The sequence below is a fragment of the Corvus cornix genome, chromosome 3 (assembly GCF_000738735.6).
Source record: "Corvus cornix cornix isolate S_Up_H32 chromosome 3, ASM73873v5, whole genome shotgun sequence".
NCBI lineage: Eukaryota > Metazoa > Chordata > Aves > Passeriformes > Corvidae > Corvus > Corvus cornix.
In genome coordinates, this window is record NC_047056.1 from 48,344,067 (window position 1) to 48,371,904 (window position 27,838).

Genomic DNA, 27,838 nt, shown 5'->3' on the forward strand with positions numbered 1-27,838 from the left:
AGTGACGTGGATGGCTTCATGTCATCCAAACAATCCCTAACATTAACAGAGCATCTGAACAAAGCTTTTAGGCTCAGAGTTGGAGATTACAGAGCTGTATCATGACACAACAGTTCCCTGATTCTTAGCCATTTCAGTTACTAATAGAATTTTTAAGTCTTAGGCAGGATAAAATTTACTTAGTTTTCTGGAAAAAAATTTACAACACCCTCTTGGATGAATGACAGTGCTGTTCCCAGTGGCATGTCCATTCCAAACTCTGAAATAGCTACCACACTGATAGGCGGGTCAAAATTATAGCAGGATTTCCTAAGAAGAGAGAATACTACCTCAGCCAGGTAATTTCTAAGACTTTTATACTTTTTACATTGGGACATAATATTTGGGATTCAAAGTAAGGAAGTCAGAGGTTTTTCTGAAAATCTAGGAAGAAATAGACATTTTAGCGTATGATTTGTACTCTACAAAGGCATGAGAAGTGCTGTGAAATTGCACCCATGCCTCCAAGTTAAAAACAGCAACTAAGAAAACTCAGTCTCAAATAAAAACAATGAAGAATAATATACTGGAACAAACAAGTTTCTAAATCTAAGTTTTTTCATATAAATGTAAATAGGATTAGCAGCTCTTGAAGAAAATTTTTGCCCATACCTAGTAGCATAAAAGAAAAGTTGCAATAAATAAAAATACAGGTAGACGTTAGAACTGTATTTGTCAGAACTCCGTAGGTAATCACACTTTACAGCATCCATAATGAAATGTTTAATTAATTGATGGTCAGAGCAGTGTTGCCTTTGGAGAAACTGTAACCTCTCTGATTGTTATCTCTCTGCAAGGTACTAGTCTTTATAGAAATGGCTGTGACATGGAGCTGAAAAAGTCTCTGCCATAAAGTGAAGCTATTTTTATAAAATAAAAGTCTAGCACTTCTTCTAATGAGATCTATAGCTAAAACAAAAGTATTTTGAACTTACATTATTGCAACATGTTCACTGAAACAACAAACCCACAGAGTTGCATGTGACAATATATGTAAAATATACTTATTTGAAACAGAAATTATGCTAGCCTTATTTATGCCTGGCATACAAAGATAACACTGCCTAAAATTACAGACCTTTGCTAACGTTAGTGGCTGTCTCTGCTTTCTCAATTGTATCTGGCAGCTTATTCATAGATGAAACTTCATTTTTTAACTCTGAGTCTTTGGTCTCTTCAGGTTTTGTATCATCCTGAGTAATCTCAGGCTCTGGAGCCTTCTTCTCTGGCAACTTGAATTCTGGCACAATCTCTTTCAAAAAGCCCCAAACTTTGTCCAAGTATTCAGGTCTTTAAGAGAAAACAGAAATGTATATGTCAATGGCAGGGATATTTCCAATAAGAAAAGAAAGTGTGATTTTCATCTAGACCGCACTATACCACAACTGACAGTCCAATTCTAAAATACTCTACTGGGTTATTTTAGTAACATAGAACACACTCTGTATCACAGATATTTGTTGAGACAGATTATGGAAAGACCCATTAAAAAAGAGATGGTGGTTAGAGATGCATGTAAGTAAAGCATCCTTTCTCGAGAATTTTAGCAGATACAAGATGTGGCAGAGAAACTCACAGACAACTTTACCACTACACCATACAACACAGTGATTCTAGCTCTGTATATTAAAAAGCTTCTTAAAGGTACTTCCAAACTGGGCTTTCCTAAATGTTCAGCACAGACAATTGCATGCTACTTCCACTGATTCTACCAGAAAAAACAGCTTTTTGATATGACATAATAGTTGCAGTCATGTTGGTTTTTCACAGAAACTCAGTGATTCCAGAAGTAATCCCAAACAGGGTCATGCATAAGTTTCATGCAAGCGAACTGCATTCAACTTTTTTTTTTTTAATAAAATAAGTGACTGTAAAGTGAGCTAAAGTCATCTTATACTACTATTCCAAAGACTCTATGGTATTCATGTTTTCATATTTCAAGATATATTTGCAGTAAGTGAATACTGTTTTTGCTGTTGCAGTTGTACAACTAACTACAGAAAGAAATAAAATTTAGGTTACTTAGATTTTTAAGTCCATAAGTTACATACACACTACTGTAGGACACAAATATATCAAAAACCTAAATTGCAAGCATAGCTTGAGATATAAAAATTACTGAAAAATGGAATAAAATATTCTTTGACTGAAATTATTTAATAGTGAAATATGGTTATAAATAAACAATTATATATAAGTAAATTATACATAAACCAATACTATTTGTTATCTCTATGCTCATTTAAATGTATATATCAAAAGGCAAAAAGGTGTAATTCAAAAGAAAAAGTCTAAATATTTAGTGTCAGTATCCTGGTAATTCATTTAGTAAAAAGAATGTCAAGCTGAAAAGTCAGAATGTCTTTCTTTAAAAATACAAAATGAGCATAAAACTCACAGGAAACAAGAAAAATGTTATTGTAGGTAGGAATTACTATTTTTGGTTCAAACTAAAAGTCTACCAACAATTACAATTTAAAGCTGACATTGATTACTTCCAAATTCATGACATATACTTTCTATGGTACATTCAGATATAAAGTTATTATTATTGGCAGACATTTTGTAACTGCATACTAAATGAAACATAGATTTCTCTAACCTTATTTTCATCAAACTGTTTAACGTTAGTTAAATTAATTTTATAAGGAATAGGCATCAGTATACATGATAAATAGCTTTACAAGAAATTGTATGACCGACAAAGAAAAACTCAATGAAATTGCATTTCTCAAAGGTACATTTCCCAAGTGCCTGAATTATAAACCATTCACTTTCCAAAACTGATGGTGAAGGACTTCTAGGGCTTAGCTTTATTTTTCATACTGCCTTAAAGAATTAAATATTAAACAATTAGCACATAAATTGTTTAATAAAAGAACTTACTGGAGAGGAATAACTTCTGGTATCCATCCAGTCAGTGTATGTAGAACTGTAAATTCCTCCACCTCTCTTTTTCCAGTTTCATGTATACTATAAGAAAAAAGCAGACATTTTACAATTGTAATGTAACCAGCTACAGTAAACTCTGTAGTCTACATTGCTGTCTGTGAGAATAAGACCATACACAGAATAGCCTGATGAAAAACAAGTCATTACTTGCAGTTTTAGGAGTTTTTCCAAACTACTGCTGACTACTCCCCCACAACATCAATACCTTTGCATCAGGTCCATTATTTTAGTGTTCCCTCTCATACAATGGCTTTTTTTTCAAAATTGTTAGCAAGCCTACTATGTATACATCCACACAGTTGCAGGGTGGGAGATGTGGGTTTGAAATTCCTTGCACTAAAACAGGGTTATGATTCTACGACTTCCATTTCCTAAGCAGCTTCTCTAACTCCCAGGTTATTCTGAACAATCTGGTTCTACTTCCACTCTAGCACTTCACTGTTTCAAACTGACGCTCTACTACTCTCTGGAGAGATTTCCTGGGAGGACCAAGGCTAAAGACGTGAGCACTTGCCTGACTAACCCTTGTGCTCTGGAGAAATGAAGTATTTCAATCACATTCCTGCAAACAGTTTCCTAACAGGCAGCTCTAGGCAACTCCCTAGCCTGTGTAGACATACTTTAGATGACTCTTCTGACAAACGTAACTTGATAGGACCAGAACAGGGAAGCTTCCCTACACAGATGATTGTTTTGAATTATTTTCTCAAGCTTATTCATTTAAACTCTTGGATTTCATTGCTCATTTCATAGGAACTTGTAGCCATAATAGTCAGTCACTGCATCATACTTTTCCAGTCAGTTTTATTCATTTAAACTCTTGGATTTCATTGCTCATTTCATAGGAACTTGTAGCCATAATAGTCAGTCACTGCATCATACTTTTCCAGTCAGTTCTAGGGACGTAGATCACTGTACACAACATCACAACTGCAGCACAGGCATCAAAAGCAGCTCACAAAACTCTGTTTTCAATATTGGTTGAGTCAATACTGGTCAAAGCTGACAATTACAACTTCATTAAGAGTTCACGGATGCTTCTGTTTGGCAGAAAGCCACACGTGAAGTTTTTAGGAATAATGTCAAACAAATAAAGCAAATAATGAGAATACTCCAGTTTCTTTGCAAGTTTTTGGTGCATAAATTTACAAACACATCTAAAAAGGAAACCGCACCTTCTGTAGCTACAGAGGATTTTGTTTTAGTGATTTACAGTGCCAGCTTTTAAAAGTGCATAATTGTCATTATAAAATTTTTAGCAAAATATATTTCCCATGTATACTAAATGTGAATGCTAAAAGAGGAATTTTCCAGCTGCTGAAGCATTTTGTGAAGTTTTTCTTTCTCATGCTTTAGCTGAGAAACAGTGAAAGACGGTTTTGTAAACTAATTCTCTATCTCTGCACCTGGGTTTGTTTTCCAGCCTTGTTTTGGTACTCTGGGAAAAAATATTTTGAATGGGTGTTAGAGAACCTCAGCCAATCCCTCTAAGGGGTGGCTGGTCAAGCGACCAATCATATGCTCTCTTATGTACAAAGGTATATAAACCTAGCTTGTATTTAATAAAGGAATTCCATTTTCTCCTTGGACTTGTGTCGTGATTCTGGCCGTTTCTTGGTACAACAGTGACAACTAAATCCACTTTTTGCTATTTCCACATGACTTCACAAAACAAACCAAAAGTGAGATGACAAAACATACCTAGTATTTGCTAATTTAATGATAGCTTTGGACAGCAACATTGGCCAAAGTTCATTTTGGCAGGCTGTAGCTGGTAATAACAAATTCTCCTCTTCATTGAAAGGCATAGTGTCGTCCACAGTGATCTTTCTCCAGCACCCCTGTGACAAGGGAAGGGGGAGGAAAGCAGAAAGAAAAAAATTAGTTTGTGGCCTGGCAAGTGAACAGTATGTAAGAGAACTTTTAATGCTTTCCCAAGAACCCAATTCTATTGTATTTTTATTTACATCACAGATGGCTTCAAAAAAAGTTCTCACATAATACATGAAAAGCATGGAAACAGTATTCATAGCATTTTATTACTGCTCTGACTTATTTATTTCAGAGAATAATCTAATTGCAGCTATTTCCAAATATATTTAATCTCATATGTGTAATACATCATGTGCATGCATTCCTGTTTCTTCAGCTGCCATGACAGATGCCTGAGAAACAGTAATGATTAAAAAAAAGGCTTAAAACCAAGATAGAAGCTTCGTAAATGCCTCTTTAGGTCTTAGTCCGCAAAATACTTGTGATATAAGCTGGCCCCTTGCTTCCCAAAAACTATGTGGGGATGTTGACTGCAGGTAGTCTCCTGTTAAACATTACAATAGTATTTTATAAAACACTATACAAAACAACACAAAATGATCAAATGTTAAAAAAAAAAAAAAAAAACAAATCTGTATTTCCAGGATGAGAAACAAACAGGTAAGACAAAGTACTGATATCTCCAATACCAGATATTTCATTAGTAAACTGAGCTAGTATTCCACAAAATAATAATGTCCAAATTAAAGTCTCTGTACAGTGATGAAGATATAATAGAGAATTGGTGGGCCAATAGCAAGTACTTCTGTTAATTCACCTACAAAATGATGAAGAATGACCAAATCACTAAAGTACTCACCCTGTGTTATCAGACAGTGCAAAATTACTGCTCTCTACTTGCAACTAGACTATGGATTAAAGCTGAAATGACAGCTGATTAACTCTTTGAGTTCTATAGGTCTCAGGAGAAAGCAAACTTAGGCCAGAGGGCAAAGATATGCAAAAAGCATAAAAGAAGCTACTGTTTTTTAGGTTAAGAACTATTTTGTGACAACCAAAGCAAAATATGTAAGACTTCCCAAATTTGAAAAGGACTTAGTCAGTGAAATGATCACATATTCATCTCCTCTTCCAAAAATTCCTCAAGTTTAATAGGGAGAACAGTACAAATTGATAAGTAAAGGAGAAGGAACCAAAGAAATTAAAAAGAATGTGGGGCAGGTCCATGGATAGAAAAAGGCGAGAAAAATATAACTACAGAAAAAAAATTCAATAAACCTCAGGAATGCAAAGTGGAAGTAGAATGTGGGGTAGAATTCATATGTTGTGCCAATTATGTGAAAAAAAATATCATTCATAGGTTTGCTGTCGTGCACAACAATCCCTTCAGGACTCAATGCAGAATATTAATGAAATCAGTTCATTTTTATTCCATCTTTTGCCCCCTTTTTCATTTAACATTCTATTTTCTCCTGTGAAATCTTTCTCCTCTATCTCTACTGATATTTGTCTTTCCTCATTTGCACATTTTCTTTAATCTTCCAACATGTGAATCTCTTTTTTCCCTGATTTTCTGTCTGTAAAATACATCTGTACAACCAGAGGAAAAGAAAATTGAATAAATACACAGGCCCAAACCAAAGAAATCCACAAAAGTGACAAAGAAAATGAAACACCCTGGTAACTCATGTACATGCTTTAAAATGTAGTCTTTTACCACATGACAACATAACATCTACAGCATTAAATTCACACAGAGAATAATGTCCTCTGCTGAGGAATTTGGGCAACACAATTTATGCCTTCTCAAACTCATGCAACTCATTTCTATATGAATATAAGTTATTTCATATGTGGAGGCAGTAGTAAGAGATGAGGAAAGCACAGACATGTAAAAGTGTTCCCCTTTTAGGGAAGGTCACTCTCAAGTTTTTGTTTCCAACTGACTGTCTCAAAAATATTTTCAACTTTGAGCAACTGGAATTTTAATAGGGTTAGTAATAGGTCTTAGTGTGTTGTGACATTTTCTGTTTCCAAAAGAAAAATGTAACTGAAATAACTCAAACAACACAGACAACTTTCATATGTCAGTTCCTTTATATGTCATTATTTCTTTATTAAAATGAGGTTCAATATGCAATTAAGTGTTCCCTGTTGACTGCCAAATGTGTTAAGAAGTTATTGTTCGTTATCTTTAGAAATCCTTGGGATGTTTTAGTATTACCAGTACATCTGCAGAAAATGGTCCTCACACTGGAAGCTTCTAGTTATCTTTAAATACACTTAGATACAAATAGCCCTGTAAAGTCAGCCAACTGAATTACTTAAACATCAAAATAAAAATTTTTCAGCCTAATACACCAGAGATGTGGGCCACATGCCTGACTCTACTAAGCATTTGTGTCAAACTTACAAAACTACAAAAATAAAATATTGTCTTTGCGAGTAATAACACTTTTATCAAGCTGTAAGTTGTAAGAAAATCACATGAACTGTAAGAGGCATTTTAATTAACAAGCATCAACAATTTGTCAATATTTCTACTCCTACAGATCTACGTATTTTCAATAATAAAATATGTGCCCACTAACCATTAAAATTCGCCATGCTAGCTGCATCAAATTTATACATTTTGGAGGAAACTACTCACCATCCAATAAAGTTTCAATACATATTTTCCAAATTTATTGTACAGTGGTATGTGTTCCTGGGTAGCTTTACATAAGGCATAAATGTGTTCCCAAGGTTTCCAAACAAGTGTGGATGTTTCACTATTTAAGGAATTTTCATTATATATCCTCCAGACAGCATAAATTTCACTTACAATCCATCTCATCAGCTAAAACAAGTAAAAAATAGAAAAAGATTCTTTACAAGCAACATATTTTTGAAAAAAAAGTCAAGTTATATTATAATGATCAAAGAATTAAACAGATCTTGTTGTAAATAAAAAAGTGACACAAAAATATACCAATGGATTAACAGAAAAATTAATTTCACAGTTACAACTTCTCTTAAAATCATTATAATACCTATCAAAAATAACACAAGACTTTATGAAACTAAGTAAAGGCACATTATTAATAAAGGTATTTACCATTTAACAAAGACAAATGAGGAAACATGATCTTAAAATAAATTATGTTACAGACTTGTGAGCTGTCACTTGTTTAATTGCTTATTAAAAGCCAGCTGCTAAAAATCAGTATTCCCTTTAATAGTCAGTATTTGTGCTAGGTAAACGAAATCCTAAATTATTAAAAGTACTTATGTTGGGGAGGATGAAAGTTTGGTAAGGTATGTAGGCTTGGCAGAAAGGTCTGTGAATGTAGAAGCTAGGGATGAGGTAGAAATGAAAACAAGTTTTGATATAGAATAAAAGATGTTTTGCTGAACCAGTGATTGCTGAGTACCTGAGAAGGCAAAGGTTGGACATGAGTTGGAAGGAGATTTTTATGATTAGGACAAAGGTATGTGACTACAAACAAAGACATGTTTTTCACCAAGTAAATAAGTCTCAAGAAGAGCGTAAGTCAATAGAAAACGTGTCTTTACCAAAAAGAAAGATAAGGCAGGCAAACAAGAAATGTTGATGTAGCAAGAAGAAGAAAGGTCTAAGAATTTTCCACTGTAAGCTTAAATTGTAACTTACTTACTCTTGTGATTGGATAATAATGACTGTAATATGGTGATGGTAGTAGCTATGATAGGCTATAGGCAAATGTAAAGGTATTGTGTATGGTGCTTATTGGTTGTTATGTGTTAAGATACTCTGCAAAGAAAGGTATATAATGCTTTGTAACTTGAACAGAAGGTGGCTTCAGGTATGCCTACAGCTGGAGCTGGCAGCTGTAGGGCTGGCTCTGGATACCCACTCCCTGAAATGCTGTAACTTCGCCTATGCAATAAACAGCTTTCAAGAGAGCTGCCTGAAGTCCAGACATCCTTCGTGAAACTTTCTCCTATATACTTAGAATTTTTAAGACTTACAATAGCAGCTTTAAGTAATCATGCTTTATGCATGGTTTTATAATATGCAGATTTCTGATGTATGCCATACCTTCACAAGTATTACCAAACTGTTACAATGATTTATATAAACGGCAATGTAAATGAGCTTTTACTACAAGAAACTTGGCCTAAAATTAATTAGTGGTTCTATGGACACTCCAAGAAACTTGTCCTAAAATAAATCAGTGGTTTTGTGAACTTCAAAATTTACATGACCTGTTTTCTAGTCTTCCCTCCCATGTATCTCTGGTGCTGAATTTTGAATTTGCATTGAAGTACTAAATGAAATAGAAATTATTAAGTAATATTAAATTCAGTAAGGTGCTCAGATGCCTTGGTTAAGCCTGGTTTATGTTTTTCCACAACCTGCAGGAATTCAGTAAACAATCATCCAACTCTGGAGAGACAGAAAAGACTATCTGGGCCGCAGACATTTGCACAGACATGCAGGCCCATTGGACATCCAGACAGTTTGAATAAAAAATACAAATCCTTTCTAACATAGCCTTTATTTACTCTTTTCTTTCATAATTATCCAATAGTATTTACCTTAGTTCACAGATTGCATACATATATTTTTTTAAAAGTCTAGAAAATCTCTTACCATTACCAATTTTTCAAATTCTAAAAAAGGTAAACACTAATTACAATAATCTAGATAATTTCTTGCCCTTTTATTCCCATCATTCTTTTTCCACTTAAAAAATAAGTCACAACTTATTTCTTCTTGGTAGGAATATGGAGTAAAATTCAAAAAGTTAAAGAAAGATAAGAAAAATGAAATAATTTTTTTTTAAAGGGACATTAATGTATTTCCACCTACCTCAGAACAAAATATGTGTTCATTTGCTGAAACAAGATCAAATGAAGTTTCATTTTTGACTATCACAGGAACCTGGTAGAAAGTAAATTAGTTAGGTCCATAGCTAAATTATCTGGAAAAAATTAAATGAACATTAGCATTTAACTGCAGTGAACATGCAAATGTTGGACATCTGGCAAACATTCATTACGCATTTGAAAACTAGAAGTGATCAGCTTGCAAATCTTGTAGATGGTTTGGATAATAAAACTTTCTCAAAATGTAAATGTTCAGAATTCTTAAAAAATAATAATTATTTTTACCAAGAGACTTAAACAGTATTAAATTAAATAATCACATAAGTAAATTGAGATGCCCTCAATTTTTTAAGATATTTGCAGTTCTGCATTTAAATCGTGATCATAACACTATCTCATATTTTGAGATTCCCTTAGCCACCCATGTGGGTTCACAGGGTTATTTGCTCATGGTCGGTCAGACAGCGGTATTGTCAGTATGAACAGCGACTTTATCAAACCTTTGGCTGCATTACATAGTTTTCATGACTATTTCCTTCTTATACAGCCCATTTTCTTTTTGTAAGCAGTTTAGTAATAACACACTGGGATTGTAGTTTATTGAACTAAATGTATCTGTGCCTCTCATCACACACTGGTGTTCGTTGCTTGATTCTTTGCTTACCACACTAAATAGGCTTGCTTATGCTTTTTTTTATAGTTACAAATATATCAGGTAACAACATGTATCATTCTTAATAGCCTTTTATCACTTGACATTTACATCAGTTTTTATATTAATTTTCTGGTAATTGTTGCTTCTTGATTCAAAATACATATTCGACCAAAAGACACATCAAAGTTTTAATCAGGTCTTAAAGAAAACAAATGCTTTCTTTGTAGTACTCTAAAGATGGATTTTAAAAGCTATTTTTAATACAGATACATGTTTCCATGACTTTCTGGGCTGCCAGCTCTCTTGCCCTCATCCTTCAGATACCTCCACTCAGTTTATGCATTTTGGCAGCATTTTCTATCCAATCTTTTGGTCTTGTCAATTACTCCTCTGACCCCCCCCTCTCCTTTCTCCATTAAAAATTAAACTTAGACCTGTTTAGTGTCTAGTTAATAAAAAATGGAACTGACAAGCTGACAAAAGGAAAACTGACAAGCCCGAAAAAAGTTGGAAGGGTGGTCCAAGTGCTTTAAAACTTCGATATTTCATCTGAAGTAAATAACTTGAAAACTTAGATTAGTAACAGTACTGGAGAACACTAACCTTTGAAATGGGAGGCTGCTTATTTTCTCTGCAATTAATTTTAAAAATAAACTGAATAACAGCTATGCATAATTTTAAAATGCTGTGGCTACCTTGCAGACAAGTACTGTCAAAGATATGGACATGCACTCTATGTAGCCCAGAAAAAATATGATAGTTGAAGCAAAAAAAAAGTACTGTAGTTCTGGTAAAGTTAGTTTATGGTTTCATGATAAATATGTACTTCAGACACCTGCTTGAGGGAAGCTTCAGCTGCAACATACAGAGATTTTCCTGCCATGACAGCAATTCTTAAATGAGAAAAAAAGAACACAAAGAAAAATAGAAAGGCATCTCTCTGTCCAGTTGTCTTCCAAATGAACATGGGAGTCAAAAAGTGAAGCAGATGTGGGAAGATACACTACCATGTTTTGCACTAGGAAGTTCTGGTCCATGGTGGTCTTATCCCATTAATAAATGCTGTCAGATTCTGCATAGTATCATTGAGAATGCTATTATTACAACAAACTGCAAAGAAAGCAGTTAGTATAGGTAATCTTACATCCTTTTAGACACTGGGAAACCCCTGCTGTGTGGCATCAAGCAGGCCTCTGATTCATCTATGCAGCATTCTGTGCAGATTCCATCCATTTTGGTATTACCGAGCTATGATACAACTTGAGCTACGAAAGGATATTTCTTACAAGAAAACAACACTGCTCATAATTTCTGCTGTAAAATGAAAGGATGTTGACGTAAGAAGTTGCTGCTGTGGTTACATAAAGTCAAGGAGATGCAGGTGATGTAATTGCCAGTAACAAGCAGCAGCTGCCTGCAGGCTCCTCCATTACCATCAGCAGTGTGAGCTCACCCTGTGCTTAGGTCCAGCCTCAGGGCCAAGCTGTGTGTGCAGTACAGGTCAGTTGTCACACGGATCACTGCTCTCTGGGACAGGATTGACTGTGTGGTAAAGTGGCTTTTATCTGTTGAACTAATTTCCTCTGCTAATTTCACCCTACTTTTAACAAGCTAGGCAAGTAGCATTTTTTCATCGTGATCTTGTTTGTTTCTTACCTCTTTTGTTAAAAACTCTTGTGGGCGTTTCCATGAATGCACTTTTAAGGATGCTGGCAACCTTATTTTCCCTTCAGGATCGTCAAATCCAGGCTAGATAAAATATACATGAACAAAAATGGACCATTTTTTATTAATTACAGTATTCTATCTTCCATGAGATTTAAAATAATATATTGTTCATGATAATTCACTAAAGGAGCAAAATAGCATAAAAAAGAGCTAATAGTATCTACGACTGAACAAAAAGAGCCCAAAGCCCAAATTGAAGATGCAGCACAAAAGCCACCTATACTGTCCAGAGAAGTTTATGTGATCTGCACTTTCTAAGAGGTCCATATGAAATGATTTTTTTTCTTTTCCCCTTTCAGAAAGATCTCCAAAAAACCCTTAAATTTTTAAATCAGGTACTCTTCTACCAAGTTATTCTTATGTACTTTTTCTAACTCATTTATTTCTACAGCTTTTTAAGTTGAAGACTGAAAGCGATATCTGAAGCGATATTAAGACAAAAAACCCCCATGTTCCATGCATTTAACACTGCTGCAGAAAACAAAGAGAGCTATAATTATACAGCATGAATTAGCCCCTTAGAGAAAGAAACTCATACAGCTCTCAAACTTGCATTTCTGAAGTGATGCTTATCCTCCATGTGCACAGAAGGCGTCAGGATACATGGTATCTGTTTACTTGCTAGCATAATGTAGGATGAGGACATGCCTCTGATAAGTTGTGCTGACTGAGAAACCAATCAGTTACATGGTTAATGCCTTTTATTTGTGCCTGGATTTTAAACAGCTTTTAGGAATATTACACATTCGTGTGTGTTTCATAGTCCATGATGCACTCTATCTTCTACAGACTAAATAAGAGAAAGAGTTGCTGGGAACAAAAATCTGTGATACTTTGAGTACTTAATGATTAAAGGAAGGCAAAACAAAATACATCACAAAAACATAAAAACCAAATACAAACCAAAGAATCACAAATAATCTTTTCCCCACATTTTTTATTTATTTGTTTGATTGTGTAAGTTCCTTCAACATAACGATCTGCAATAAACTATTTCAGTACCTGAAGGGAAAAAGATAAATTGGGGGGAAGGGGAGGGAAGGAATGTTTTAGGAATACTTTTTTTTTCTGAAAGCTTAAAGAAAGCTTTGGAGTCTGGACCATACAAAACTGTATTAACAGCTTATATTCTGCTTTCAGAGACATCCAACGCTGACTTCATGGCATAACAGGAAAGTTTAGCACTTAAACACTAGATAAACCAGAGGAGGCAGATGGAATGACACAACACCAGGCAAAGAAACTCTAACAAAAAAACAAACCTGGAAAGATATACCTTTCTTTAGCTAACTAGTACAAAAAATGCTTTGAAGAAGAATATTGCAGGTTTAGCTAAATTTGGCTGAAAAATCAAGTTTTAACTTATCTTTTATTTAAGGTAGCTATAAGAAGAGACAAGTGCCAAGTCTCAGGGGTTCATGCTCTAAGGACAGGAATCTCAACCACAAGTTCTGCAGGAAGGATGTGGAAGAAATGGGCACAAGAGACAAAGACAAGGTCAAATGCACAATCTCAGGAACACAGTGCACTGCTCTAAGAGAGGGCATTGTGTAGGGGTGCTTGGTAAAAGACTTCCAGTGTTACAAGGAAAGAGATCAGATTGATTTCTTTTCCCACACAAGAAAATAGGACTGTTTATATTTGTGTTCTAAGTGTAGTCAACGGTCCTGGGTGCCATTTCTAATTTTGTTTCTAACTGAAATATCCTATACAATGTTGAATTTTGGTTATCTGCTTGGACTGAAAGAGGCCACATTACAGAATACGTCAGATCTATAAATTCATCTGCCATGACTGACATATAATTCCTTTAAACATGTAAAAGGAGCAATGTTTCATATAGTTTGTAGCTGAAGAACTGAAGAGTCCAGTAAAAAACTCAGAATGCCTCTTGTGCTAAAATAGAAGAAAGGTTTTCATATATAGCTATTTTGAAGTTTATGCATCATAATAATGTCTGGTAGACCTAAAAAATTAATGCTAGATAAATGTTGAGTACAGCCCAAAGACACCAAATGTGGTAATGGAACAGAAGAAGGACACAAAGGAAAATTATTCACTTGACAAGTTAATGGCAGTATTCGGTATAGAACTTACACCTTCTCTCAAAGTAGTACTTTGGCCCCATAGGATAATAATTTAGTTAAGGATAAGAAAAAAATAGTCTATAAAAATATATGGTAGCATATTTATAGTACACAAGGACATATTCAGAACAAACATATGAATATGGCAAAATTTGCATATAAAATCGATGATAAAGCAAATGCTAAGTTTAAGAAACTCTTTAAGAAATAAGTTTACTACTACTATGCATGAAAGACATACATTCTGCAACAATAACCAGTTTGAAGGAGTAAAAACCCATGAGACTTTTAATTCATTCCACAGTTGGAAAACAGGAATTTTTCTGCATCTGGCAGGTGCTTACTTTCTGCAAAATGATGATATTCCTTCAAATCATTCTCTACATACAAGAACTGCAGGCAGTATTTCACATATCCAGAAACTGCAGTGTACAAAAAGAAGACTTCAACATCCATTTTTGCCATAAAAAAGATGGATGCATCAAACCTTTTGAGTCCACAGAAACTGCAGTGCCCTGAGAAGGGCATGCCCTGACATACTACAACAGTTCAGCTGTTTCCACATCCCCCAGTTTTAGTTATGTTATGAAACAGATTTTGAGGTTGTTTTTTTTTAAACCATTACTATACACACATTAATGCACACAGATATGTTAACAGTTCATTATAAAAGCAGCAAATAAACAATGCACAATACTTCTGGTTTATTACTGTAGTTTAGCAGGGAACTACTTAAACATACTGAAAATATATTATTGAAAATTAATATATTTATCAGTAACATTATTTTGAAGTTGTGACAAATACTCTATTAAACACAAGCACAAAAAATGAAGTGGAAATAATATGTGTCACACAACTTACTGAAATTTGACCTTTTCCAGGTTTTTCTTTTCCAGCTTTATCCCATTTTTCTGCATTGATATCTGCATCATGCCATTCTGGCCAAATAGGAAATCCCCACTTCTCATTGGCAGCAGCTACCTTGGCATTCATAGACACCCTAGGAAACACACAGTGGCATAAATAAAAATGAACAGCATATTAGACAAGGGTAGTAGAAAGACTTTTATCTTATTAAATATTATTTTTTAATGTACTGTAATAGAAATTTTAGTGTTTTTAACTACGTTAACTTTTTTATCACTAAGATAAGCAAACCTAAAGAAGTGCTTGATGTTGTTACTAGGTATAAACCAATAAAATACTTAAATGCATTTATACGAGGAATTCTGCTGAAGTAAATGGGATAGCTGAAGCACAAAACCAGAATTTGAGGACAGTTTCTTCCCTCTTCTTTTCCCCTGCTTCAAGCCACATGGGTCTCCTTCTTTTCCTGTGCCAGTCCTACCATTCATCACTCAGTTCAACTCACTCACCCATCTGAAAGGCTTTCTTTCCTTTTTTCTGAGTTGTTTTTTTTAAATAACCAGAAGGAGCTTGCCATGGATAAAAGATGTCCTGGGGAGAAGGGCTCTCATTTCTAGGCATCTGTGAGCTGCTAGGCCAGCCAGTGCTGTCTCCAGGCAGTTTCATTCTCAGGGCCTCTTGTGCTACCACCACTCTCACTACCTTCTTTTTGGGTTTCACAACTCTGGCAATAATTTTGCTGAGACTGAAAGAATTTTCACAAGACTAATACACAATGTGTTCATAGCCACAAAGTAGCACTAGTGCACCTTCATCTTTCCAGAGCACACAAAGGGCTGAAAAACTGAATTAGCTAGAATATTCACTCATTGTTCCTATGTAAGTGCAACAAAATGTGTGACTACATTCTAAAGTCAAACACAGACTACTTAAATGAGTAGGGAAAATGGTGTGTAGCAAGTGACACCTGAAAATACTATTAAGTGCCATCACCCAGAAGGTGGAAGCAGGGACTTGGGGGAACAGAGGCATTACTCAAGTGTAGAGCAATGAAACTACAAAAGCAAAAGCTCAGCTGGAGTAGAAATAATCAAAGGATGTTAAGGACAAGGAAAAAAGCTTCCATAAGTATATTGGCAGCAAAAGACAAATAAGGAAGCACATGTCTGCTGCTCAGTGGGGTGGGGAACAACTTGGTGACAAAGAACACGGGAAAGACCAAGACAGTCAATGTCTTTTTGTGTCTTGGGTTTTGTTGGCAGATTTGGCTCTCAGGCCTCCCAGCCCAAGAGTCTATTTACAGAGTCTGTGGGAGTGAAGCATTATCTACAGTAGAGGAAGGAGCTGGGCAGAACTTAAGCCAACTGGACACACACAGCTCCCTGGGACTAGCTGCGATGTGAGCAAAGGTACTGAGGGAGTTGACTAGAGTCTGATTTGGATCTTGGTAACTACAGTGCTTGGAGACACTTTAAACTCAAACAGACATGGATCTAAGCAACCTGATGTAAACAGGTCCTGCTTGAGTAGGAGTTTGACTAAATGGCTCTGAGAGGCACCATTCAATCAATGTTTTTCTATAATTCCATAATACTTTAGTTGTTAGCAGTAGTAGGGGCAAAGACATGGATAAAAATAAAGATTTCTCACTGTCTAGACATTAACTACATTCATCCACACTACCAGTAACTCTTAATGGAAGACAGCTGTTAAAATTCAATACCATCTGTGCCTTTTGCTGTGCAAAAACCACCCAAACATAGCTCCTACTTCTCTAACTGAAAGGAAAATGTATTCTGTAGAGCAATACTTGCTTTATTTTTTCATCTCTGTCACCTCAGTTATCTGTAAATTGACCCTATTATGTTTGATCTTACATTAATGGTACAATATTTTCGCCAGTGTATTCTTGAGGACTCAAATGATGCGTCATTCTGTATTCAATAATATTTTAAAAGCAACTGAAAAACCCTGAAGTGTTTATCAGTTTCTATGGATTACCAGGGATGTCTGTATCATTTCCACTTGTTTCAAAGAATCTGTTGCATCTGTACTAACCGAATGCATGAAGAACAATGAAAAACAAAAGGCTGGCTGTATCACAGATTCAACATTTGTGATATTTCAAAACCTGAACACTTCTAACACTGATTTAAATACAACTTCTGGCAGCTTTTTACATATAGTAAAAATAAAAAAAAATTAAAATTCTCATTTTTTGTAGTGTTTTCTTCAGATGAAACATGAATGGCATATGTAGCAATTTTAAATATTTAAGGACTACTCCTAAATTTTTTGTATCTTTTTTCTACTTCTAAATCTGGATTTTCTCTTTTAAGTATTTATAGTGAAGCATGGAAATTTCACTTTCTGAGAACAACAATAAAGATATTCTAATGACATTCACAAAAAAAATTAATGATAACTGCAATAATTCAGAGAACCATTGAATGGTTTGGGTTGGAAGGGACCTTAGAGATCATCTAGTTCCACCCCTCCTGCCATGAGCAGGGACACCTTCCACTAGACCATGTTACTCAGAGCCCCTCTTCATTTCTTGCTATAAGATTTATGAGTGCTTTGGGACAAAAATGGAATAATAAAAAAAAAGCATAATTTTAAAACGCAGCAATGAGATATGGAAGATTTACTTACCATCACACTAAGACAGAAAACTACTTTCCACCACATTTTGACATAACAGAATACCCTCAGCATTAACAATGTGGAAGACATGGAAACAATGCTACCTATGACTGAGATGGCTAAACTAAGTTGTGGAAGTCTAATGCTACTGCATCTCAAAAAGGATCATTCAATACGACCTGGAAAATTCACACATCACTGCAATTTAATTGGTCTCCAAATACTAGTAATAAACAGTAATAAATGAAAAAAGACAGCTGAATTAATTAAAATACTGTATTTTAGTAATGCAATTAAGACATTCCTCTGTTACAAGAATTGAATAATATAACTGTGAGAATTCTTTGAAATGAACTGTAAAACAGAAGGACAATGCAAATTACTGGTATTTTATGCTCAGGCTGGATGGCTTCATTGTGTAACAGTATTTTAAAAGACAACTTACTGGCAGACCTTTTTAATCCTGTGCTAAACCCTAAAGGAGAAAAAGTAAGAATAAATTGCCAAATGAAATACCATGAAGTTGGCACTAATTCACCTCTGACCTTTTAAGCAGCTTCTCCAAGAATACTGTTATAATTGATATAGTGCCAATAGGGGAAATAGAAGACGGCAGGATAGACAAGCACAACAGGGAAAATGCAGACGAATTGCAACCTAAGTTTTTCAGACACTTCAGATTTAATAGAGAGATAGAAAACAAGCCCACAAGGTACTGGAAGTGTGCTCTCTTGAGTTAAATACAGCCATTTAGTCTGTAGACATACACACTCCTGCACTCTGTAAGCAAGATCTTGTCACCTTGGTCAGTGGAGTCTAAGAAGCTAGGAAGCAAATATTTTCTTCCTAAAATAGATAAATCTACCTGTAAATTATCCATGATCAATCCTTACAGAGGGAACCCAGCAACACTGAAGGGAGCCTTCTCGAGAATTACAGAAATATTAGCAGTTACTTTCAGAACAGCATGGCTACTCCAACCTTCCTTTCCCAGTACACATGTCATTCTGGATCATCAGACAATAATAATTTCATGACTCCATGCAGGTTTTTTTTAGAATCCAGGAAGACACTAAGAGGCAGTAAAAAAAAGTGTCCCTTTCTGTGGATTGTTTGAACAGCCAGGAAAAGAATAACTTCTGTCCTCAGTAAAAGCTTTTATATCAGGAAAAAGAGGGCAAAGAACAAACAGATGGTTCAACTTTTTCTCCAAATCTGCCCTGCAGGGAAGCTACTTAAGTTTTTCTCTAATCTCTTCCAACCTCAAAGACAAAAGGCTCCTTTGAAGACCTTATTTATAGCAGAAAGTTCTTTTAAATTATAACCACTGAAATGATTTTTAAAAAGTAGCATCTGAATATCTTAGAAATGCAGAGCAGAAACCATGGTAACGCTCAAGTTCATAAGAATCTCTAAAGGATAAGAGAAAGTTTGGCCAAGTATCAGTAACTCTGTGGCAAAATGATTTGCTCTTTTTCTTCATACCTAGTGCCATTCTTCAGAACAAACAGAGTGAGTCACAATCAGATGATTTAATAAACAGCTAATAAGGTGATACAGTTTTCTCACTATTATTAGAATAGTCAGCAGCAATTACAAAATAAAACCAAAATATGAATGTTTACAATACCTTACCATTAGTCTTATCATGGATACTGCAGCCAAAACTTATAGGATTCTCTGCAGAAGCAAAATACTCTAGTCTACGTACTCAGAGCTCTTACATTTGGGGAGATTCAAGTCACAGATGCAGTTCAGGTATGATGAGCAGAACAAATAATTGTAAACCATCTATGTTGCAATCATAGTTGCTTACAAAGCCTATGACAATATGTTTTACTGTCATTTCACTTTTGTGTACTGGGGTAGGATTTCTTCCTCAAAAAGCACAGAGTGCTTTCTGTGTGAAGCAAGATCAAACTGTAGAAAATTAAAGTGAAGATAGAAAGAAAAGATGAACACCAACTGATTATTCTTTATAGACATATTACTTTTAAAAGGGTCTGTAATTTAGATCACTGCTTTCAAGTGTGATATTCTCATTTCTAAACATAGCTGATGTCCTTAGAGGTGTCAGACAAACTACTAATAGAGCTCAGTAACTTGTCTAGAATGAGCCTGTTTTGAAGACACTCACATTTGCTAAGAGAGATGGTCTCCTAGCCTCACATTTAGCTTTGCCAGCTAGAAGTCCACGTGTTTTCTTATTTTTGTTTGCCTTCATATTAATGGAAACCAAGTTGTTACCTCCTGGTTTACTTTCCAGATTCTAGGAGGGGGAAGAAAAACCCTATATGCCAAATCCCTTGTGCAAATTGTACACAGTAGTGTGCCTTGGACATTACTTAAAAGAAAAATTAACAGAAAAAAGTGGTCTAGAAGCATTGTAGGTTTTAAAACTAATTTTTTGTTTGTTCTCTTTGTTTTCAGCCTGATTCCATTTGTTACCCTATAAATATTGTCTGAATTTTTGTCCTTGTTATTTTAGAATTCCAGCTAGAATTGAGTATCTTTTGCTGTTTTGAACAATTAATTCCAACTAAACCATTTTGCTGTATAAAAACTTGAAGTCAGAAATTAAATATAAAACACAGAATTGAGTAATAGACTTGTGTCATAGGTTAGGGGAAAAAAAGGAAAATGCATTAAAAAAACTGGTGACAAATAGACTGATAAGCAACTGAATAGTTAATATACATCACAATGGATTTGGTTTAGCTTGTATGACTAAATCTATGTAAAGAAAAAAAATATTTTTTCATGTGTTTTTGGAGGAATTACTGTAAAATTCAACCTTCATTCTTATGGCAAGCTCATGCACACTGTTAGAATTTTGGACCCTTATCCTTCTATTTTTGCATTCCAAGAAGAATAGTTTTTATTGCACAAACTATCATTTGTAAACTGCTTAAAGACAGAAGTAAAATCAGCTGATGCTATATACTTGAGAAAAAATATCATGGATGTGCTGCTTTCAAACAGCAGCCCAAAACCCTGTAGCCTGCAAGAGCAATTCCAGAAAACTCAGCTTACCATTTTCAGTGCTGAGAGACAGCTGTAGTGAAAATTCTCTGCTCCTGATTTGGAGCCAAAGATCTGCTATGAAAAAGCTTTGAATATAGAGTGGAGAAAAAATACTATTTACTTATTTGAAAAATATTCTTCACAATGGAAGGTATCAGATTGCCCAAAGGTCATTAATTTGACAGTCTTTCATGTTCTACCACACTGGAGGTCACTTAGACCTTTAAAAGACATCCTTCAAATTTTATTTTTTTAAATTACGTACCCAAGAGTGGAACATTGAAAATTAATTCCAAGAGATGCCTGCCAAGGCAGAAACACTACAGTATCTAGCTCTTAAGTGAGCACTTGTAACCAACAAAACCAAAAATAGTCTATAGAGATGGGCTTTATGTCCAGTTTTACAGGTGGAAATATGATAAACCAATACCTAGGTAATGTCATAGCAAGAGCCTGGAAAGAGGAGCATCTTTTCTGGTGATTTTCAGGTGTTAATCTCAGCCAAAAGAAGTGATCTCTGACTGAATCTTCCAAAATGCTTAGGTTGACTCTGAGTTGTGCTCCAGGTGGGATTGTGAGCTGGTCCAAATCCTTTAGGTTAATTGGTTTCAAACGGTGGCGGTGACAGGCCAAGTGAACAGACTGCCATAGACAACAAGGGGTTCAAGCCGCATCTTGCAGTTCTCCAAGAAGTCACAGATTTGAAAGCAACTAACATCTACATCCAATTTGCAGATCAAATTTCTGTCTGATCAATGTGCTCTTCTTCCAACTAGCAGCAAATGACTAGGGGTTATAAGGTTATAAGATGACCTTATATTCAGCTGTAAGAATGCTGAGAAGATTGCAGCCCATCTTTTGACACTAAAGTTTGATACTCAAGTATATCTGAAGAATATGAACTGCAATTTGCTCGTTTATTTGGCATTGCCTCTTTGGTGGCTTCTGTAAAAACTTCTTGTGCCTTCTGTATGGCACCTGAACAATAACTAAGAGCTAAAAGTCTCTGCATGGCAGAGCATGCCAGTACTTCTGTGGATTTAGGCCAACTCATTTAAAAAGCAATTTGCATGCATTGTTAAGAAAACCAGGAAATCCCATTTTTTCTGTGGTGGTTACAGAGAGTTCACAGAAGATAAAGACCATTCTGCTTAAGTAGATGAATAATCCCTGGCAAACAGATTCTCTAACATGATACTTTAAGAACACTTTCTAGTTTCAAAGCACAATTATTAGTATTTTTATTTTCACAGCACTTTTTCTGCTATGCAGTTCTGCTGAAAGCTGCTTTTCTCCATTACACTGTTCATTACACTGCTCATCATAACAGAAGGCAAAACTCCTCTTGCACGGTCTGATTGTACAATCTCCAACCAAGGGCTCATAGAATGTTTGCCTGCAAGATCCTCTGACAGTGCTTTGAGTTTCATGGAAAGAAAAAACCTAAAACCAAGATCAGTAGGGAGTACAGTATTTAGTGTGATATTGCCACTAGTATATTAATTAATATTTTCATGCCCATGAGTCCATGAAGTTTGAAATCTACAGATCAAATAGGCTGAGCTCTCAAGGGTTCATTGTTTTAATTAGAATTAACTAGGAAAATTAATTTGAATACATAATTCTCTAATTAACATGTAATCTAGTTAATAAAAAATTAAACTTATTGGTCATCTTATATGCTATTCTAGTACGCTTGTCATATTTACCTGGGGGAAAAAAAAACATTATCTCAGCACACAGCATGAAACTAAAAAGAAAGTTAAGGTAGAAGGGAAAAAAAAGTACCAACAAATTGACTATGTAAAGTTGTACCGATAGGTAAAGCTTTGTAAAGGGAAGGCCTGGCAAAATCATGGCTCCAGCCTGTTACTTGGCCTAAGCAGAAATGGGCTGTGGGAGAGTGACTCAGCTAGAACAGAGGAAGTGAGGAATGCTGCGGGAATGCCTTGTGCCCGCACCGTGGTGTGTGGTGGTTGGTAAAATTGGGTTTGTTGTGCCTTAAAACGATGTAAACTAACAACTGACTAACGGCATAAAAAGGCCGGGTTTTTGTAAATAAAGATCCTCCTTTGTGCCTGCCTGGGGACTCCTCACTGCTCCCTAGTGTTACACTGTACTGCGTTTACACACTGAAAAATTTCAATTAATGAAGCACAGGTGCTGAAAGCAAGAGCTTCATCTTTGTGGTCAGAAATTCTTGGGCTAATTTAGAAATACTAACAAAATTACTGCCCTCAGAAATATGAGTTACTTAGAAACAAATAGAAATACAATAAAAAACAATAAATGAAAAGTGGTTCTTTCATGGTTAAGAAAGACAATGCAAACTCTTCAGGAACGTCTCTAGCTTTAGTTAGGTTAGAATTTAGGTATTAGTACCATAGTACAGTAGTAGAGCTTGGAGATGGTCAGTGATGCAATAACTAACTTCTGAAGAGCAATCATGAACCAAAGTATTTCACCCAAATTGAACCTAAGATGACAACACATTTATTCACTAACACTGCTACATCTGGGGAAAGTATATATGTGCAGAATGGTACCAGTTGCTCAGTGTTTCAGAAGGTTAACTTTCAAGGTACATGGACACTTTTCCCTTCAGTTCTGCAGCTGGATGTCCTGGAATCCTGGGCCATTATAGATTTATGTTGTGCCTGAATTATTTGAGAGACCAGGAAATGCCTTCAAAAAGGCTCCAGACAGCCATTCAAATAAAAATAATTGTTTATCTTTGGGTTGCAATTAACAGCACACTAAATGAGACAAAGCATCCTCAGGTTTGTTAGGAAAGTAGCTGCAAACTGGAGATGAACAACTGCTGTAGCTCAAGATACACCACTTCCAGAGTCATGTGAAGCCTTAACTGGCTTTGGTTAGAAAGGATCTGAACTGAGCTGTTTGAGATAGAAGAGCCTCCCAACTCACCAAAAATCAGCTTTGTAGTAAGAGTATAAAATCTTGTAATATGTAACAGTTACAATTGTAATGGAGCTTATGAATGCAGTGAAGGCTTAAATGAAACTTTTCCTTTCGAAGTCCAGTGAGTGGCTGGTTTGGTTAGGATTGAAGTAAATTTCTTCAAAGCAGCTTGTAGGAGGGCTATGTTTTAGATTTCTGATGGAAACAGTGTCGATAACACAGCAATGTTTCAGTTATTGCTGAGCAATGAATACACAGAGTCAAGGCCTTTTCTACTTCTCACATGGCTCTGCCAGTACATAGGCAATGGGTGCACAAGAAGGGACCAGAGGGGATACAGCCTGGACACCTGACCCCAGCTGACCAAAGAGACTTCCCTTGCCATATGTTGTCATGCTGAACAATAAAATCTGGGGGAAGAAGGAGGAAGTGAAAAACGATTGGAGTGATGACATTTGTCTTCCCAAGTCACATGTGATGGATCCCTGCTTTCCTGGTGATGGTTGCACACCCGCCTGCCCATGGGAAGCAGTGAATGAATTCCTTTTTTTTTTGCTTTGCTGTTTACCTATTAAGCTGTCTTTATCTCAATCCACAAGTTTTTGCATTTTTACCCAGATTCCTTCCCTCATCCTGCAGGGGAGGAGCTAGCAAGCAGCTTTGTGGGGCAGAGCTGCCAGATGGGGGTAAACCGCGACACTTGAAACTAATTGTATTTTTAAAGACAGCCCAGTTTCCAATAAATGGGGCAGAATTAACCATAACATGGGTACACCTAATCCAAAAATTGCAAAATCAGGGCTGCTATCCTCAATGTCTTTTGTCCAAAATGTTCACTCTGTTTCAAGTCTCTACCAAAAGTTAGTTATAACCACCAAGCCATACTCATCTCTGACTGTAGCTCATGCACAGCCAAAAGCAAGCATAAGCACCTACATACGAATGTAACTAGCTTTTACAATAATACAGCAACCCTTCTCTCAAATAAAACATGTTGCAACATATGTTGCAAGTCAAAGATGTACCACTGGGCTACCCCCTTTGACCACAAACAGGAGGACAGGAGTACTGAGTGAGAGACGGGGTGAACTGTAGCCCAACATCGTCTCAAACAATACTGCAATTGAAAACCTGCAAAGAGTATAAAGGCATATCTAGTATATTTGTCAAATACTTTGCCAGTCTCTAAGTATTTTTAATAATAGTGCTCAAGCACTTCCCGAGCTTGATGCAGTTGCTATGCATTTATATAATCTTCAGTGGGTTTCTTTTCTGCAGCCTTGTTCCCTGATTCCATGTAAATTTTTACTGCCCATTAAAACTTACATTAACCAACGTGAGATGTCCAGCACAACACTAAAAGCAGCTTCAAGTTCAACTACCATACTCTTATCCACGAGTCATTAGTTCTTACCATTCTCAAACTTCAGCCTATCTAACAAAGCCAAAACATCAAAAAAATAATCTGGTCAGTCTATATTCTCTAAACCACCAAACCTTAGGTATACTTACCTAAAGAACACATGCTGGCAGTGGATAAAACCTCAGTCACAAGCCATGGCTGAAACCTTACCGTAGGCATATGGGAACTGAAGAATGAACTAGCAATGCCACTATTTTTTTCTGCTTTTATCGTCCTATCCTTTAATCTTAATAACAAACATTTGGTAATCCTAGGCTTTGTTGCAGCAACATGCTACTCATTGCAATCAACCTGGCACATAGCTAAACTTAAAAAATTTCTTTCAGCCACTCCAGCCTTTAGCCTGTTTCTGCTAGTCCTTGGGGATACATCAGCAGTAAATATTGCTCTTAGTTACTGAGCTCTCTAAAAAGAACTCAAGCACTGCTCTGACCTTCCCCTATATACATTGGTGACTGCTGTCTGTGCCAGAATTACCCCTAAATCACTTGCCTCTCTTGGCCCAAACCCTAATTGAGATAGATGCTGATGGCTTAAGTTTAATTCAGAAGATTGGGCTTGATGGCATAGAGCTTCATCAAATTAATTTGAAAAGCATTTTAATTCATTACCCATTCTTACTAGCCAGAATCTTTCAGTGCTGCCAAAGACATCAATTTCTATTCACCATGGCTGTTGAAACCTGGGAAGGATCAGATTCTCTGTAGCCTCTAATGGTGCAATTAAGAAAAGCTATAAGGCAGCAGTTCTTTTGAGCTCTTCAGCCTGTCATGTCTAGCAGCTGCCTAGCTCCTAAAGTGAATTGCTACCTAATTAGAAAGCAATAATGAAGAGAGACCCAATGGAGTATCCTGCAAAGACCCAAGGGAAGTCTGGCTAGCAAGTCCAAAGGAATTTTCCTGCCTTTCTCCATATGCTTCTGAGGTCCCACTCCAACAGTGCAATATATCCACCAACAATCCTGATTGATTTTCCACAGTGCAGATTTACTGTACTGACTGTTCTAAACACGTGTAGGGGAAAAAAGGAGCCTGATTTCACTAGAAATCAAGAAAAGCAGTTTTAAGGTGATCAAAATATATTGCACAGATGTTTGTACACATTACTCTCAGAGGATTTCTGCACTAATTTTATCCATAACAGATGAAATTATACACTGTTTTTCTTTTTGGTAAGCACTGACAGCTTTCAGGATTTAAAAAAAAAAAAACAAACACAAACCAGCCATTTTCTTTTTCATATTACTTATACTTCTATTTAGTATTTTGATCATTAGAGACATAAAAACAAGTCGCATTTACTATCAGAAAGACAGTATTAGTCAAAAGACAAGGTATTTTTAACATTTTTATTCTTGCAGCTTGCAACTGCAAACTTCATTCTAAAACAAAACAGAAAATCTATCTTGCAATTACCACAGAGTACTAAACTTACAAGGCAACATTTTCTCAGGCAGCCTGCAAACATCCACTTCTCTTTCAAATACAGGGATAGTTAGGTTACTTAGGTTCTCATAGATTTACACAAAATTTTTACTGTAGTCTCTGTCTCAAAAACATCCCAAACAAACTGAGTAACAGAATGAACACAAACAGGTATCAAAGACAATCATAGAATCAGAGAATATTCTGAGTTGGATTCCACTAGGATCATCAAAGCCCAACTCCTGGACCTGCACAGGACACACCAAGAGTCACACCTTGTCAATGTGCCTGAGAGCATTGTCCAAACACTTCTTGAACTCTGTCAGGTTTGGTGCTGTGACCAGTTCCCTGGGGAGCCTGTTCCAGCCCCCAACCACCCTCTGGGTGAAGAACCTTTTCCTGATATCCGGTGTAAACCTCTCCTGACAAAGATTCATGTGATTCCCTCAGGTCCTGTCATGAGTCACCAGACTGGAGATCAGTGCCTGCCCCTCCTCTTCCCCTTGTGAGGAAGCTGCAGACTGCAATGTCTCCCCTCAGTCTCCTCCAGGCTGAACAAACCTAGTGACCTCAGCCACTCCTCATATGGCTTCTCCTCACAGGTGGCCCTCCGCACCCTTGTATTCATATTCAATGTGCCATTGACCAGGACTCCCAGGTCCATTTCTGAGGGACTGCTCTCCAGCATCTCATTCCCCAGTCTGTCCCTACATCCAGGGTTGTCCCATCCCAGGTGCAGAATCTGGCAGTGGTCTTCTTCATGTGGTTGGTGATTACCCATCTCTCTATTTTGTTGAGGTCTCTCTGCAGGGCCTCTCTGTCTCTGAGGGAGTCAACAGCTTCTCACAATTCTACATCATCAGTGAACTTGCTTAGTGTCCCTTCCAGTCCTGAGTCCAAGTTGTTTCTAAAGATATTGAAGAACACAAGGCCAAGGACGGAGCCCTGTGGAACCCCACTAGTGACAGGTCCCCCAGTCTGATGTCACCCCATTCACTATCACCCTTCATGCCTGACCCATGAGCCAGTTGCTCACCCATCCATGATGTGTTTATCCAACTTGTGTGCTGGACATTTTGTCCAGAAGGATCCTGTGAAAGATAGTATCAAAAGCTTTACTGAAATCCAAATATCTAATAAGTAATTGTCATATCTCCCATGAACACAGCTGCAATCTCACAGTATATGTGTAAGATTTACTTCTAATTCCCACAACCCATGAAAAAAAGACTTGGTAAATTGCCTTTGATAAAACATTTACAATCATTACCAACACTTGCCCAGTATTAGGAGAAAATAATTACCTGACGAAACAGAGAGCACTCTGTTCAACACAGGGTTTACCAAACAAAATGAGGAATGAATCATAGAATTACACAATTAAATTGCTTTATCACCATGTTCAGCAGTTTTTCTCAACAATTATAGACAGCATCAGTATGAG

The 27,838-nt window shown here is 36.2% G+C and overlaps 1 protein-coding gene across 1 annotated transcript in view; it reads right to left on the reverse strand.

The window, feature by feature from the left end:
- Window positions 1–27,838, reverse strand: part of ADGB (androglobin) — a 112,852-nt gene that overhangs the window by 74,748 nt on the left and 10,266 nt on the right. Inside the window, exons 2-8 of the mRNA XM_039568850.1 lie at window positions 14,950–15,088; window positions 11,927–12,019; window positions 9,599–9,670; window positions 7,415–7,603; window positions 4,693–4,832; window positions 2,926–3,012; window positions 1,118–1,329 (exon numbers count right to left, since the gene is read on the reverse strand). Coding sequence (XP_039424784.1) covers window positions 1,118–1,329; window positions 2,926–3,012; window positions 4,693–4,832; window positions 7,415–7,603; window positions 9,599–9,670; window positions 11,927–12,019; window positions 14,950–15,088 — 932 coding nt within the window. The remainder of the gene's footprint in view (window positions 1–1,117; window positions 1,330–2,925; window positions 3,013–4,692; window positions 4,833–7,414; window positions 7,604–9,598; window positions 9,671–11,926; window positions 12,020–14,949; window positions 15,089–27,838) is intronic.